The sequence below is a fragment of the Polyodon spathula genome, chromosome 19, assembly GCF_017654505.1.
Source record: "Polyodon spathula isolate WHYD16114869_AA chromosome 19, ASM1765450v1, whole genome shotgun sequence".
Lineage (NCBI taxonomy): Eukaryota > Metazoa > Chordata > Actinopteri > Acipenseriformes > Polyodontidae > Polyodon > Polyodon spathula.
The window spans coordinates 7,554,556-7,570,715 of NC_054552.1; the positions used below are offsets into that span (position 1 = coordinate 7,554,556).

The window sequence follows — 16,160 nt, forward strand, 5'->3', positions numbered from 1 at the left end:
AAAGGTCCAGCCTGAAAATAAATGGAATTCCGCTGAAACACCTGCTACCTCTCCATTCCATCTCACTGCGGGTCTTCTACACTATAACTGTCTCACAGGATTTCTGTGGTATAGCCAAACTCAAAAGACCTTCTCCAGCAAGCTCAGATCCAGGTACAAGAGCTACTGTACAGGAGCTGGGTATAGAAAAACAACAGTAACAACAACTTAGAATCGCCATCATTTAGAAACAGTGAATAGGAAAAAAATGGAGGCTGATTAAGAAACTAAACAATACATCATGCACCATTAAATAAAAATGTATTTTAATTGGTTCATTAATCCTTTTAAAAGATGCATCTAAACTTTACGCACATAAACACACAGGCAGAATACTTTTATTGAAGTCTGACTATATTTATCCGATAGGTTGGTTTGCAATAATGTACTCTGACATGGTAAAACAGGCCCATGATGTTGGTTAGCAGCTGGAGAAATGATCCTTGCCTTTCCGTTCAGTGGACTGGAGATATTGTTCACATTGCCCACTAAATGCAAGGGCTGGACGTGAACCGCAAAGCAAGCGCTGTAGTTGAGCATTAAGTACATGTGTTTGGCTGATGCCAGTATTAACTCGTCAGCCGCTGGGAGGAGATCCGCTACATTCTCCCCCCTTTTAATCAAAGCTCGTCTTCGAGAGTAAACACAAGTCTTTGTTCCACCTAGACTCAAGGGGTCAACTGCAGCGTACCAAACTTGGTCCACTTGGTCCAAAGTTGGTCCAAAGTTAGTATACCTGATAATCCTGATTGCAGCGTAACAGAAGCTAATCATCATAGGTGTATATTCAAATCAGACTAAACAAGACGCTGATTGCAGCGTACCAAATAAGACCAGGTGTATTAATTCAGTACTGTGAAGGACAAGGCTAACTTAGTACGTTTGCTCATCCTAAGCATTTAGTGCTTAATGTTTTGCACAGACCATTATCACGTAATTAAACTTTTCTATGCCTAGCAGCAGCATCGGCAGCTTACATGCAAATATGATTTGTCAAATTTGAAAATTGCACAAAAAGACATGACATTTATTTTGACATACGTTTGACGCAATAAAAATGTCTTTCTTTTAAATCTGAAGCTAGCATGCAAATGAGAGCAGGTAGGGGGGGCTCGGGGTGGGGGTGTTACTCAGGGGGTTGGGGGGGGGGGGGGGGTTGACTCGCGACCTACATCCTCCGCCCCTCGAATGGAGGCGGGGAGCTTTATTTCCTTCAGTGCCCCTTCAATAAAACTGGGTTCTCGCACAAAAGCATTTCAGAGGGTAAATTTGTTTATCTTTTCATACAAACCAAAGATGTCATCAGCCCCAACTTTATGATTTGGTGCCAAAGAAGGAATTCTGTCAAAGCTGTGTGTGTGTGTGTGTGTGTGTGGTCCGCTGTCATGCAACAGGCTGCTGCTGATCTATGCAATAGGTTGTGTAACGCATATCAATGAGAGGGGTCCTCTGGGGTTCCACATTTAGCAGAGACCTTGAACTCTCCGCTGCTTCCCCACCTCCTCTCTGCATCGATATTTGTGCCTTTATTTTATTTATTTATTTATTTACACTTGGCGCCCCATAACATCAAGTGGACTAAATCACTGGTACACTGCAATTCAACCAAGGAGTTTCAACGTTGGGCTTGTAACCACTCCCACTCACCGTCCTCCAGGATTCGGAATCTGAAGACTTGCAAGCTAGCATACAGCCTGCTATAGCTACTACATAATGCAAAGAACACGTTTTTTTATTTTTATTTTAAAGTTTCAACCACAGGGCTCAGGATTCTTCCTATAGGACGTCACTGTGAAATCTCAGCCCATTGAATTGAACGGCAAGGCAAAGGCTGGATGCGAACCGCAAACCATAAGGTTCAAAAGACGAACGCAAGCTCTGTAGTTGTAGTTATTAAGTTATCAACAGCTAGAAGGAGATTTTTTACAAGCCCCAGTCAGTGTCATTATTAAACGAGATTAGCTAGTAAGTCCTCTTAATAGCCTTGCAAAAGTCATTTTTAAGCTTATTCTTCCATGCAATGATCAGAAATATTAATTTGGTCCTAAAGAAGCTACTAGTACAATAACAGCCACCTAAATTAATATATCTGATGCCTTTCTCACTGTTTAAGCAATGTTGTGAATGACACAAAGTGTATCTGGTCCACAGTTGATACTGAATATTCTTTAAAGGATCTTCAGCCTTGACCATCGCACATCAGGAGGACATATGGAGTAGTTATTTGAATCTATAGCTAGCAACATATCATCACACAACAGTGAAGCAGCAGTCGTGCCATTACAACTATGTGTTTAACCTTCCAATCTACAGTTCACCTCAAAATATTTAAAGTAAACTGACAATGCCCTGGACCAAAGTAAATCAATTCTACAGCAGTGCAGTTTATTATGGTTTATAGCTTTCTTATTTTTTTACCCTGTTGTCTTTAGTGACAAAATAATACTGTTTATTCCAAAACTGGTCATCTATTATTAAACAAAACCATAACCATATTGGAGTGTGGAATTACAAATATACTGTATTACAGAAAAAAGTGATCCCCTGTACTGGATTAAATCTGGAAGCAAGGCAACAAATTTTCTCAATACGTATTAACTGGGTAATTGAAGATTCTTATGGAGGCATTTAAAACTGCACTGAAGAGACTAATGTTAGTTTTAACAGCAAAAGGAGAATAAATGGCAAGAGTTTGTCAATGACAAGCCTCAATCTGTTTAAGTTAACAATGTCAATGAAATCAAAGGGCAACAATTAATCATTCACTAATGTATCTCTATGACAGCAATAATCCAGTTTCTGTTGGCTGAAATAGTTAGGAGAATCAAAACAGCAAACTTATGTTAAGGTTGTAGCAATTCCCATGCTACATAAATGTGGGTGCAAGTCTCACCCACCTGTCCCTTTAATGTGGCCAGGTTAAAACTTAATTTCCCATAATTCCTTGCAACCACCCGCTGTTCATCCTCTCTCCCCATTGTCTCATTCAAATATCCACTCCTCCAACCTCAGAGCTACTTAGAAGCCACCACCTGCACTAAAGCTTGGCCGATTAGTGCTGGAGGGTGACTCCCTTGCTCTTGAGGAATCTATAATCACAACAGTATTTTCTTTCCTTGACTCTCACTTTGTATAAACTCTGATTTTGTTTTAACTGCTACTTGTTTAAGTTTAACAAGGTTTTTCAAGGTCTGTTTAGTGTTTGTTGTTTTGTGTGTTCAGTCTCCATTTTTTCCTGATAGTCCTGATTTTTTTCCAAACAGCTGTTCACCATTGAACTCAACCCTACTGGACAAACTCATTTTCAACGTTGTCCCTTTTTCATCAACCTGCCACCATCGCCATCAGTACTGGACTCTTTCTGGACTTCTTTATCAGTTGGTGAGATCACTCCTTTTCTGTTTGTTTGGATTTTTTCTACTTTAATTTGATGCTTTGTTTCCTGTATTTTTTGGTTTTAAATTACCCTGCTCTGCTGGTCTTGTTTAGGCTAAATCTTCACTCATCATTCATTGCCATCAAGACTGTCTTTTGTAATTGTTTTCCATCAGTAACTATTTCATTCACCTCTATCTTTCTCTGTCTGTCTGTGCATTGTTTTTGTGTTTGGGTGTGTGGGTTTATTTGAGGCCCACCAGACACTACACCCATTTCTCTTTTGTGGTGGTGTTTTTTTTAATTTTTTTTGGCCTTCTGTTTTGTTCACTTTACTTTCCTACATACCTATACTTCTACACACTTACCTGTTCCCCGAAAATTTGTTTTCTTCCTTATGATTATTGTTATATCTGTTTTCTTTATCTGTTCTATACTCATTTGTATTTTGTTTTTCATTGTTGACATTAATGTTCACAACAATAAACCAGTTGTTCTTGAAATTGACACCTTTGATGTCCCTGCTTTTGCTGTCTGTCACTCTTGCTGACTTATTTAGGTTACAGGAATAGGGCCAGCAGTAGCTCCTTAGGCAGGGCAGTGCAACTGCTTCTCAGTTGTGCAGAGTGATTGTTTACAGAATAACCTTGTAACAATCTCAATGATAAGGCATATTCCCCTCCAATAACTGTTTCTTTGTTCGAACAGCCAAACTGCATTATGCATACATATGCAAAAAGGAAAATAAATCTGTGCCATTTTACAAATAGACACTAAACCTTATTTTTCAATTTCACTGAAGTTTCGATCAAACCTACATTAAAATACCCATTTAAAATAGAATACATGTTTAAAAGATGAGCAGACTTTAAAAGTAGACATACTGCGCTGTGTGATTTTTAAAACAGGCTTGTCAAATATAAGCTGGAAAAATGTGTTTTCATTTATCATACTTCGCTATGATTAAAACAAGGATTTGCCTCATGAAGAGGGACTTTTGGCCGTTGCAGAAGTTAAATTAATTGCATCCATTTGCCTTTGCTGCAGGTAGGTCATTAACGTCTTAGTCATTAGATTAGCCACACAATAATATTCTAGCCATAGAAAATGACCAAGCCGTTCAATCAAAGCTGAAAGCAATGCTGTAATTATGATGAAATCGATATTCAGTGCTAAACATACTCTAAGTTGGCTTAGCTCAGCTAGAGGTCATTCCAGGAGAAAACAGCAAATAGACACATTCTCTTGGTTACAATCGCAAAATGTGCCAATAAAAAAAATCGGGGCTGGTCATTTTAATTATCATACTATAAACCCCAACGTTGCAGTTCCATTGCCAAACATGTTTCTTTGAAGAAATATCTACTTTACTGTATCTAATGAATTTGCAATCCTTATGTCAAACTCACTGTCAGGATGGTGCTAAAGAAAAATGTGATTATAAACAAGCAAACTACAAATGTGTGTTTCTGTGATCAAATACGAAGTATCCCCCATGTCACAAAGTACACAAGCCAAAAAACACAGGTTGGCAAGTTAAGACCACCACGTGGTGTGTAAGAAGGCAAACTAATTGTTAGTATAGTGTAATAAATACAAATAAATAAGTTTAATTAAATGTGAGCTTGGTCCGCTAATGGGGTGAAAAAGTTCCCATACTGGAGCCTACATTATACCCCACTAAGGAACATCCAAATAATGTTTTACAACTCATGTTAGCAATTCCTCACATCGGCGACGGCAGACCTAGGGATGCTTGCCGATTTATTTAGCAAGCCTTTGGAGAAGCCTTAACATGTTTATGTTCATTTATTGTAACAGTATTGAAATGGCTGGGCTGTGGAACACTGGGCTACTACTGTGCGCTGTTTATACCAGACAAGTCAGGCTGGCCTGCTGACAGTTTTACACTAGAAAAAAAAAAGAAACACTTTTCAGACTGCAACAAAGCATTGGCATTTCTCCCAAACAACATTTTGAGACCGCAAACCCCAATCTGCACAGACAGCTCAGGCAATATTCTGAGACTGTGGGTTGACCGCCACAACTTAACCACAACCCCATTGTGGTGCAAAAAGAATGACACCTCTGGTTTGTGAATAGGAAACAAAATGGATGTAGAAAAAGTGTGTTTTCAAATTTATAGTCGCATGATCTCCATACAGCATCTATACTTGGTTAGAGGTAAATGTTCCTGGCATAGTTACATGCAGTGTTTATAGCCTGCAAATATGAAGTCAGTATCTCAAATGGTCTCTGAATTAAATTAAGTATTGACATTGTACGTGGAGATTTTCTAAAATTACTGCTAAAACAAAATACTGTACAGTAGTTAAGTAACTGGTCAAAAAGTTACATTTACCAGATAAGTTTCCATAATATTTAACATCTATCTCAAAACAGTTTATCAGTTATAAACTGTTGTAACAGAGCTAGAGCAAGCAATATTTCTATAAAACAATGAAGGTTCATAAACCTAAACCTATGAAAAGCAAAAACAGCAATTGATATATAAAAACAGAATGTACATTGTTGCTTTTTTTAGTGTTAAAGTACTGTACATTTATAAAGCATACAACAATATATATATATATATATATATAAAGATTAAAATATATGTGCTTTCTGTTTCCTATTAAAAATGTAAGACATTTTATCTAATCTCGCTGTACTTCTAACACCAAGTCCTTTTCTAAACTTGAATGCTGGAGCACTTCAACAGTCACCTTCTTGATAAACACAAAGGGGCACAGAATCCAGCCATCCTTCAAATCAGGTCTGGTTAACATCCAGTTAAAAATAAAATGAGGAGGGGGAGGGGGATCGCTCTAGCACTGCCATCAATCAACCCACAGGAATGGTGATGGACTGAAGGTCACTAAAATGACAGTATGGAGAACAGAATTCTAGAAACTGCAGGACCATGCCTTGTGGCGACTTAAAAGTATTGCACCACGCTAAAGAGAAAATAGTGGATTGAGTGGTAATGCTGCAGCTGACTGAATGAAGATAGCAATAGCCGAAATATGTCTACTTGACTATTTTACCATAGGATTTTGATTGAGTGATTTGAACTTATGGATGTAAAAATACAATACAATGTATTGGTATTGTGTAGTAACATCAAATTACTGCTGCATTCAAATCGCTGCAATACTTTTATTGAAAGGGATTACTTTATACACAAAAATACAGAAATTGGTCAGTTGAACTGTCAGATCTCTGACTTAGTGCAGTAAACCATGTTTGCACAAGAATATTACATTTTTGTTATACTTTTAAAATCACAGTACTAGTGAAAGGATGTTAAGAGTCGTTAAGGGAAGTTTTACTTATTTTTAATTTGAAGAAGGTCTGGTACAAAGCTTTAATAAAACAATTTAGTCCTCTCTCGTTAAACTCACAGTAAGTTATTAATGTGCCAAAAAAGCCAAACCAAGAGCATGACAAAATATACAGCACATTACAAATAGATGGGATGTTTGAGCAATTTTCATGATTTTACCAAATACAGTATTGCACTATTTATAGCAAATACTTCAGTTACAGCAGTTTTTTTAAAATTTTAAAAGTAAAAGCAAAACCGACAGGTAGTAAGCAGATATTTTACACAAAAAAAAACAAACAAAAAAAAACTCCAATCCAATGGTTTCTTGTTGCAAGTTCATGACTTTTCAATTCACCTCTTACCTGAACCCCAAACCACTGGTCTAGTCTTTCAGTAAAATCGCTTCAGGTTTCCTTTGTCTGCTGCCCAAACAAAGGGTCCTAGTTCACCAATTCAATATACTCCCAGAAGGGCACAGCAAGCAAGGAAGCCTTTCTTCTGGGATATTCAATTTAGAATTTACTGTAGTTCCAGACTGTGGGACAGGCGCCACAGTGTTCCATAAGCAAAACTAACCCAGTTCCTCTGAAAACGCTTAGTTAGGCAGCCACAGTATGTTGCTGATGTCAGATGCCAGCAGTATTGCCTTGTGCCAAAAATATATTTTTACATGGACAGTCCTCAATGTCTGCAAAGAACGCAAACAGAAATAGTTTCATTTCAACTCTTAATCTTCACTGACTCTTATATTGATTGCCCTAATAATAATAATAATAATAATAATAATAATAATAATAATAATAATAATAATAATTAAAAAGCATGTTTCAATAACAAATAACTTATTTTTATAATTCTGCTCTCACTGCAGTGCAACTCTGGAAATTACCTTACAAGCACTACTTTTTGTATATGGAACATGATGAAACAGTCTTAAGTCCAAAATGTTTACCAAAGGATCAGCCTGTTATCTTTTTTCCAACACAAAGCCACTTGCTCACGTTACAGTAAGGCTCCTGCCATCTTCAGTGATGTCACGTTGCATCAGCGTTAGAAGTTGACCTTGTTTCACTTTGACAAGACCCTGTTCAACTTAGGACTGAGCCTTCAGAGCAGTTGCCAGGACTCCAAGCGCACAGAATATTAAACTAACTTCAATGCATCTTTTCTACAATTTATCCTGATTTTAAAGCAGCATAAGAAATGTATTTGCTAGACTTTAATGAAATACTTCAGCAGTCCAAATGATTTGTGAACTAACAGGATGCCAATATTTTAAAATTATTTATGTTCATGTAGTAATTTATTTTATATAAACTGGGTCTGCAGATCCTATCAAATATAGAAAAACCAGTTGCATATTCTTTGTCAATTTTGAGATATTGAAGATTTACCGAATTCAAAAGTTTGGTAATTTTACCACATTGCAATTTTAGCAGTGATGGATTCTAGAAGGCAGAGTAATGGATTTGTGGTAAGTAGTGTAGTAACCTTAATAAAATTTTAAAAAGTTAACTGTATACATGCGTACCTCTAAAATGGCAAGCGTCAGGCGAGTCAAATGGCAAGGAAAACAGCCTCCATATACCCAGAGATTAGTACAATATGTATTCAACAACTTTTCTGTCATAATAAAACAGAGTGCAAGCCCTTCTGCAATTAAGACTTACAAGCTACAGGGTGCAGAAACTTGCCAATACGACAACTTCCGAAATATATTTTCTTTTCATGTATTTAAGGTAATGGGGCAGACTACGGAAAGACTAAAGTTTTCATGTAGCAGATTCAACAGCAGTACCTGCTGGCTGGACTACACAATTACAACTCCCTGTGTACTTCTGCTTCAGTCACCAGTCCCATCGTCAACAACACTTGGCAGCAAAGAAAAGCTATCAATTAAGTGAACAAAGTTTGACTTTCCACCAGCGAATGCTATTCAGAACTTTGATGTCATAACCTAATGCCAGCTATAGCTCTGGAACACAGTTGATTTGTACTCCTGATTACTCCAGCCTTGGTGCCTCAAAACAGTGACAGATCTTAAACTTGCAGTTCTGTTGATGGCAACGCAACAGAACACAGGATGGAACATCAGATACACCAGGAGGTTGTACTTTGGAGTGAAAACTTTTTGAAGTAACAAAATAAGGAAACATCATTCTAACAACACGGTCTTTACTGAAATACCTTTGCTGTTTATTTCCTATTTTATAAATATAACTGCAATTCTTCTTTTGCAATGTACAATTGGAAATAATAAATGGCTTGAAAATAGCAAAAAAAAATGTAAAAGGTAGGGCAGGCATTTCAACCTCTGCAGGTGTCACTTATCTGCTCCCGGGCCTTTGAAAAAAGATCCATAAATAATTCAAGAAATAAAAAAAAAAGGCGAAAGAGGGTAATGGAGGCAAGTTGATGACAGTGGAATATGGTGTTTTTGACCTGTAGGTCACGTTCTCAATTTCAGCCAGGGTCAGAAGTGAAGGCAAGTGATTTGGATCTGCACGGTATTAGGGGCTTGAGCAAAACCGCAGGCTCAGCCGAGTTTACAGTAAACAAGAGTACACAACAAAGACACTGCAGTTAACTGTGCTCTACCCGGCACTGTGGATAACCAGTGAAATTCAAACCCAACATGTGTACGGTATTAAAAATGTGTGATGCTTAAACCAAATCGTTTCACCCCAAATTTGTTGAATCACAGAAACTAAGTTATAAGCCTAGTTTCCAGTTTATTAGTGGTTTGGTAATTTTGTTGGGTGCATTTTTCCTTTCTGAATAAGCCAATGACAATCTGGAGTAAAAGACCTTTGAGAATCTAGCTCCTTTTGTTTTACATTTAGTGTTTTATTTAAGAACGGGAAAAAATTAATAACCTAATAAACTTCTAACCCCTTGAGTTTCCATATTCTGAAAACTACTGGATAGTCTGAGATGCCCATCCTTGAAGAAACAAACTACTGAACAAAGCATGTTTTACGAATAAAAGAATTCAGACGTAACTCTGTAATATGTCCCAGTAAAAACGACTTAACACAAATATAAAATTAGGTAAGCACTAAATTCTTCATGAACAACCTTCTAAAATATAATTTCTCTCCTTGATGTCATTCATTTTGTACTACTTAAGAGATATTTTGCTTCAAAACTTAAATTGACCCAAAACATGGAATTCTGATTCACAATTAAAATATAATCAGGTAACCTTTTTTTATTCACAGATAACTGTGAATAATGTAGCTGACGTGATAAATGCATTATAGTCTTTTTTGGTCTAATTATCAACAGCTCACATTCAAAAGAAAACTTAACATAGTTACAACACGTATACAGTATAGCAATCACGTTCAGCATTGCTCACTTTGCAAATTTATTTTCAACCATATTTTTAGCTTTTCCTCCACCAGTGTAAGAGGCTGGCACTGCCTGGTACAATCCAGTGCTGCAGCTCTGACCTAGTACCAGCGGGACAACATAAAAATAAAAGCACCTTCAACAGGCTGTCCCATATAGCCTTTAAAGGCCCCTAAAATCCCTTCTTTTATGTAACATTTGGGGTTAAAAGTTTTAAAAGAGATTCACAATTGAAAACATGACCTTTTCCCTTCATAAAGAGATACCTGTCAGACCAATGAGAATCACCATAGTAACATTACAATAAATCGTTCCAGTTTTTAATCATTCCTCTGGTAAACCCAGAATCCGTGTGTACTGGGCAACCATCATTGAGTTGCCTGACGCTTTGCACATCACCGCATTCGCAGCTCGCCGAGTCCTTGATCTTCCATTTCTGGAAGACATACCCACACCTCCAATGCGTTGTTGGGATGTGGTTGAGAGCGGTCCACTGTCATCGGGGCAAGGAGAAACCAGGCTGTTCCTTCGTCTGATCCCGATAAGGTCCTTGTTTGGGACAACACTGTTTATCTATATCTCGCACCATTGGGTGGCGGGGTCCTTTCCAGCCGATCGAAGAGTCGAGGCATGTGTCCAGAACGGCCGGCTCAACTTCAGACGGGAGAGTGGCGGGGATTTGATGTCGGTGTGCAAAGGGAGATCTAGATTCCGACGGGATGCTGCAACACTTGTGAGGATAATTTAATCTTGGGAAATCCAGATCTCCCTTTACACCAATACCAATATATACCCCCGTTTAAGAATAATATACAGTAACAAAGTGTTTGCTTACTAAATATCCTGGTGTCCTCCACTCCAGATACATCCATATGGAAATGATTGTAATGAGAAAGCAGTCTCACAGGAGCGGTACAGTACTGTTAATTCCAAGCTATTCTTTGTGTGTCAGTTCTTATTTGTTAAAACCAGACTTCCATGACAGTAGATTAACCCTTAACCTGTCTGGCTTTTGAGATTTGAATACATAAATTAAAGTGCTTTATGTACAGATGAAATAAAAATAAACAAATAAAATAAAAAATGATCAGACAGGACATCTAAAAAGGAAATTCATAATTATGTTTACACACACAGAAGGGTAGAAGGTTCCATCTCTGGGTTTCTGCATGCAGGACGCTCGGAGCTACAGTTAATGGGTAGGGATCCATGAAATGTCATTTAACAATCATCATTGAGATTTATAGAAGAAAGGTGATAACCTTTCAACCTATATAAGGAAACATAAAAAGCATGCTAACATAAAGCCTTTCAAGACAAAGCATACATACACGGGGGAGGGGATTTTACAGTACTAGAATGCACCTGGATTGCATCAAACACAGATTTTTTGCAGTATTCTGTGGATAACTATAGAAAAGGTGGTTATATGCAATAATGGACGAACAGTGTAAAATGTTCCAATAAAATCAAGCTGTGGCTTATCCCTGGGGGGTGTAGGCTGATCAAATCAACAATCAAGTAGATTAATAATTCTGCTGGCGCCTTCATACATTGTGTTATGTTATATTACAATCAAAGAAAAAATGATTTGGTACTCTGCATACAAAACTTTACAATGATGCTAAAAAATGATTTACAAACACATTCATCCATTTGGAAAAACCCGTTTTAATTTTACATAGCGGAATGTTTTCCTCAAGGTGAAATGTGTCCTTTTTTGATACTGTGTTTTACTGCGTTTAGTAAAATCCTGTATTTCCATGTAAAACATTCGCAAAGCATGGCTGCTTTGAAATTGCCAGTGCATATTCAACTGTAGTCATGGTATGACTCTCTCAAGTGCAAACACACAGGGATGCCTGTATCTCCACCTGGACTCTTCATACAGCCTTGTCTACTGTATAAACTACTACAGTTTCCTTTTCAATACCAAGCAACACATTTAATAATATACAAATAGAATAAAAATGGATGCATCCAGTCTATGTACAGCAGATGAATCTATTCCATTTGTAATGCTGGTGTTTCTGACACACAAACAGCTGAAGGAGCTTGACTGACTGCATCACACTTTGATCCACAAACATGTGTCTTTAGACTTTGAGCATCCCGCTACAGTTAACAAGACTTCTATAAGTTATAATAAACATGTTAATACAATTGTTCATTTTATCTTCTTGTTCCTTTGTTTTATACACTGTTACATAATTTCAAAAAAGCAACACGCTAAACAATGGATAATCTTAGTAGAACCATCTGTGTCCCTAATGTAAGCCAGACACCAATGAGCTACTGCAGTTTTTCTGAACATGGCTGCATTATTAATCTGCTGTATTCAACAAACACATAAGGTCAGTGGTTATGTTGCTGAAGATACAGTATGCCTTTGTTTAAACTCAGAATTGGCCTTGAGCATTAAATCTCAGTTTTGCAGAAATAAAAATCACTGCTGGACAATTTTCAGTGAAGCAAGGTGAGTGAATGCTTTGGGGTCTTTTCAATTGCTCTATACAGTGTTTGATGCAAATACTTCTGTTAAATTTAATACAGGGCCCTATGCAATATGGGTCTGAAAATCTAATTATTATTTCTATTTGTAAAATGATTTACAAAAATTGCCATTTTAATGATTTAAAAGATGCTGGTATTTAAATCTATCCGTGTTTATATTGACTGAAGACACCTGTATGTTTAAGAACATAAATTCAGTATTATGAACCATCTTAAAAATGTCATAATTAGACTTCGACACATTGCTTACTCTCAGTTTTGGCATAGTTATACAGTTTGAAGAGCGATGTAAAGTTGTACATCTTAAGTTATTTAAAAGTTAGCAGTACTAGAAATATTCATTTATCTGATGGTGTTTATTCACAACAGTGTTAAGTCAGAATACAACAAGTTGGGCTGAAACAATGTATATTATTGGCTCAAATGTAAAGCAACTCCCCCCCCCCTCCCCCCCCACCAGATAAGTCAACTGTACTCATTAAAAAAATGTTTTAATGTACCATTTGTTAATAAATGTTAACAATTAAGGATTAAATATGTCATAAATAAGGAAAATCAATTTAAAAAGCACATGTGAAACTGTAATCACTGCAAAGGAAATAGTTTAACAGTTCGAGTAACTTTTTAAAACAAACATGTCATTAACATACATATTCTCTGTCACAACTATAATCTGAACATTTAGTATCCCAGTAGATCACTACCACCTGCAGTATTGTACAGTACATCCAAACAGCTACACGCAAAATAACTGAAAGCTACAGAACAGCAGACTGGTACCTCCATATTTATCCGAAGACTGATGCTCTCAATAAATGCATAAATGTACTTCCTTAATCACAACTGCATAAGTGGTTTGCTCCCTGGTTATATGTTTTAAAAAAAAAAAAAAAAAAAAAAAACAGTATATACACACCTTAACAATACTTTTAAAAACCCCTATAATACAGTATAGCTCTAGTAACAGCTTTATACAATTTGTTTTAATGGATAAATCGGGGAATTGTGTTTTGACTTTTTCTGTGCTGTTATGCACAGTCTTGATAAAAACTGGCATTACCTTTTTGCAAGCATAGAACTGGAGCATGAAGCATGAAGCATCTTGACGAGCATATTTGAACATAACGTTCGGCACCCTTTTTTTATACCATTTACTTAAACAGAATTTAGAACAGAACGATCCCATAAAGCGGTTTACAATATCAAAAGCAATAACAACGAAGCATCAAATCGCAGCCTGTAAAAGGCTAAAATGTTATTGATTGTTCATAGACTTACCTCAACCCCTTTACAACAACAGGATGCCTCTTTTTGTCTATTCTAGCTAGCCCCTGTTTGTAATTAGGTTTTGGTCTTTTCAGGCACCTCCAAACAAGGTAGCTCCAACAGGTCCCTAATCTACACCTGCCATAGCATCTGCTTCGTTTTCCTGAGGATTTTCTTTTTGGTCGTCTCTCTGAAGACTGTTCCATTCTGTACAGCGTACATGATTATGGTCATCTTGGGTGAGAATGCTAATTTATTCACTGAAGGCTCTGGGTTATATATCACAACCCACCCTGACTAATGGAATGTCTACAATGTCCCAGTACAAGCCAAGCCCACCCACTGTGGGTATCAATACTGCCTTTGTTTAGTTTTTTTTTTATTATTATTATTGTTTTATCTTGTCATCTCCTTGTTGGTTTGATGAGAATTAAATGTGATGCATCCATCAGGATATAAAATATATTAAATATAATTTACTCCTATTGAAGGAAAATAATAACACCATCTCATTACACCTTTCAAATTTACATTTCAGATTTCCACTAAGGGATTTATTTTTATGATGACGATATTGATAACACTCTTTTTCATCAAAATGTCCTTTATCATTAGGCTACAGCCCTTTCAAAAGGATCAAAACTAAGACAGTAAGAGTTGACTTTATCAGGACCAATAACCTGGCAAAAAAAAAAAATTCCAAAGAAAGTGCTGCCACTGCAAACATGCCTACTTTACCATTCTAGGTATTATATGGATTACAGTAGCGTTCGTTATTACAAATTATTTTCAGTCTAGATGGTGAAACAGTTTAAAAGTGTACACCTTGCAAGCAATTTCACCCTCTAGATTAAATGAACAAGGAAGCGTGACGCTATCTGAAAGCATGGCTTGCAAAAAGAGATGTTTAGTGTTGTACCAAAGACCTTATTTAAAATGAAAAAAGACACAACTACTACAACTTGTGTTTTTCTTTCCAAAAACGCACATTTGAGACAAACATAGCGGAAAGTGGTGCGCGGCTGTTACGAGTTTGCTGCACCTGCTTTATAACAGTGGTGAAAAAAATAACAAAGTCCAAGGGTTGAAGTGGAAAGGAGAGTTGCTCCAACACTGCCCCCCTGCTCCCCATAAGATTGTCCCCTCCTGGCAGACCTCTGACATTACTGCTTCTGCTTTAGCACCAACACCCATCATGAAGAAATCATTTCTATGAAGTTTCGGCTTTATTTTCATGTCTGTTTGGAACCCCCATTGGTAACCAAAGAGAACAAAAGCACTTGATTAGGCTAAGACTTTAAATCATTTTCATGTGTCAGAATTGAAAATGTTTCTTCTTTTGTTTTTAGGCTACGTACACACACTGCACCGCATTTACAAGCAGCACTCGCTGTGTTTGTTTGTTGTACACACGCACACCTTTCATTACTGAAGTGAGTGCACTCCCCGTTTAAACAAACCACTGCACTCAGGCCATCATTACATGCCGATCGTGAGGTTTTGTGTGACAACATGGAGGCTGTTTTTGTTTATGCTTTTGAATATACTGCACGTAATCAATCAAGAGTTCGTCAAGCACAGCTATGCTCTTTTCTGCAAAACCAGCGGAGATGACGATCTGCAGAACCATGACGGTAGATCAAAACATTTGGGTGATCTTCCAACCAGAAAGCTGGTGGGAACGACTTGAGTGGTTTCCAAATGGCTGGATTAAAAATGTATGCAGTGACAAAACACACAGATGAGACTTTCGGTATTGGTGGAAAAAATGAGTTGTGGTCACACTGTGGCGTTTGGGGCTACAAATTGTCCCATATTGTTTTATTTAAGTTGTGAAACCAAAATATATATTTTTCTCTTACATAAAAATATTATACAACTGTAGTCTTAAATTTAAAAAGTGTACTTTATGTATGCACTATTTACCATTGTTATAAATTTACTATTCATCAATATTACAAAATCAACTTTGCACCTATATATTTTGTTTAGCCATGTTCATGACACGGAAATGTCTGATTAAACAATGACATCATTAGTTGCACAGAAATCCACTGAGCACCACCTGTGGTTGTGTTAGTGCAGTTGTAATACACACACACACACACACACACACACACACACACACACACACAGTTAGTGCGCATTAACTAACCCAACTGAATTAATAACCACACTCCATACTTGTTCCGAACAGGATTAACTAGTGTTGTTGTTGTTGCCATTTGTAACTGTACTGTGTGTATACAAACTGCATTAAGAGCAAAAGGTGAACTCACAACTG

The 16,160-nt window shown here is 37.1% G+C and overlaps 1 protein-coding gene across 9 annotated transcripts in view; it reads right to left on the reverse strand.

The window, feature by feature from the left end:
- Positions 1 to 16,160, reverse strand: part of LOC121294929 (pleckstrin homology domain-containing family A member 7-like) — a 114,822-nt gene that overhangs the window by 81,106 nt on the left and 17,556 nt on the right. Inside the window, exon 1 of one of the 9 annotated variants that reach the window (XM_041219141.1) lies at positions 13,889 to 14,100. The exons of 7 other annotated variants lie outside the window; for them this stretch is intronic. In XM_041219141.1, the coding sequence (XP_041075075.1) occupies positions 13,889 to 14,082 (194 nt within the window). In that variant the 5' untranslated portion in view covers positions 14,083 to 14,100. Of the gene's footprint in view, positions 1 to 7,104; positions 7,229 to 13,888; positions 14,101 to 16,160 lie in introns of those variants that run through there. One more of the 9 variants, XM_041219148.1, reaches the window with a different exon arrangement.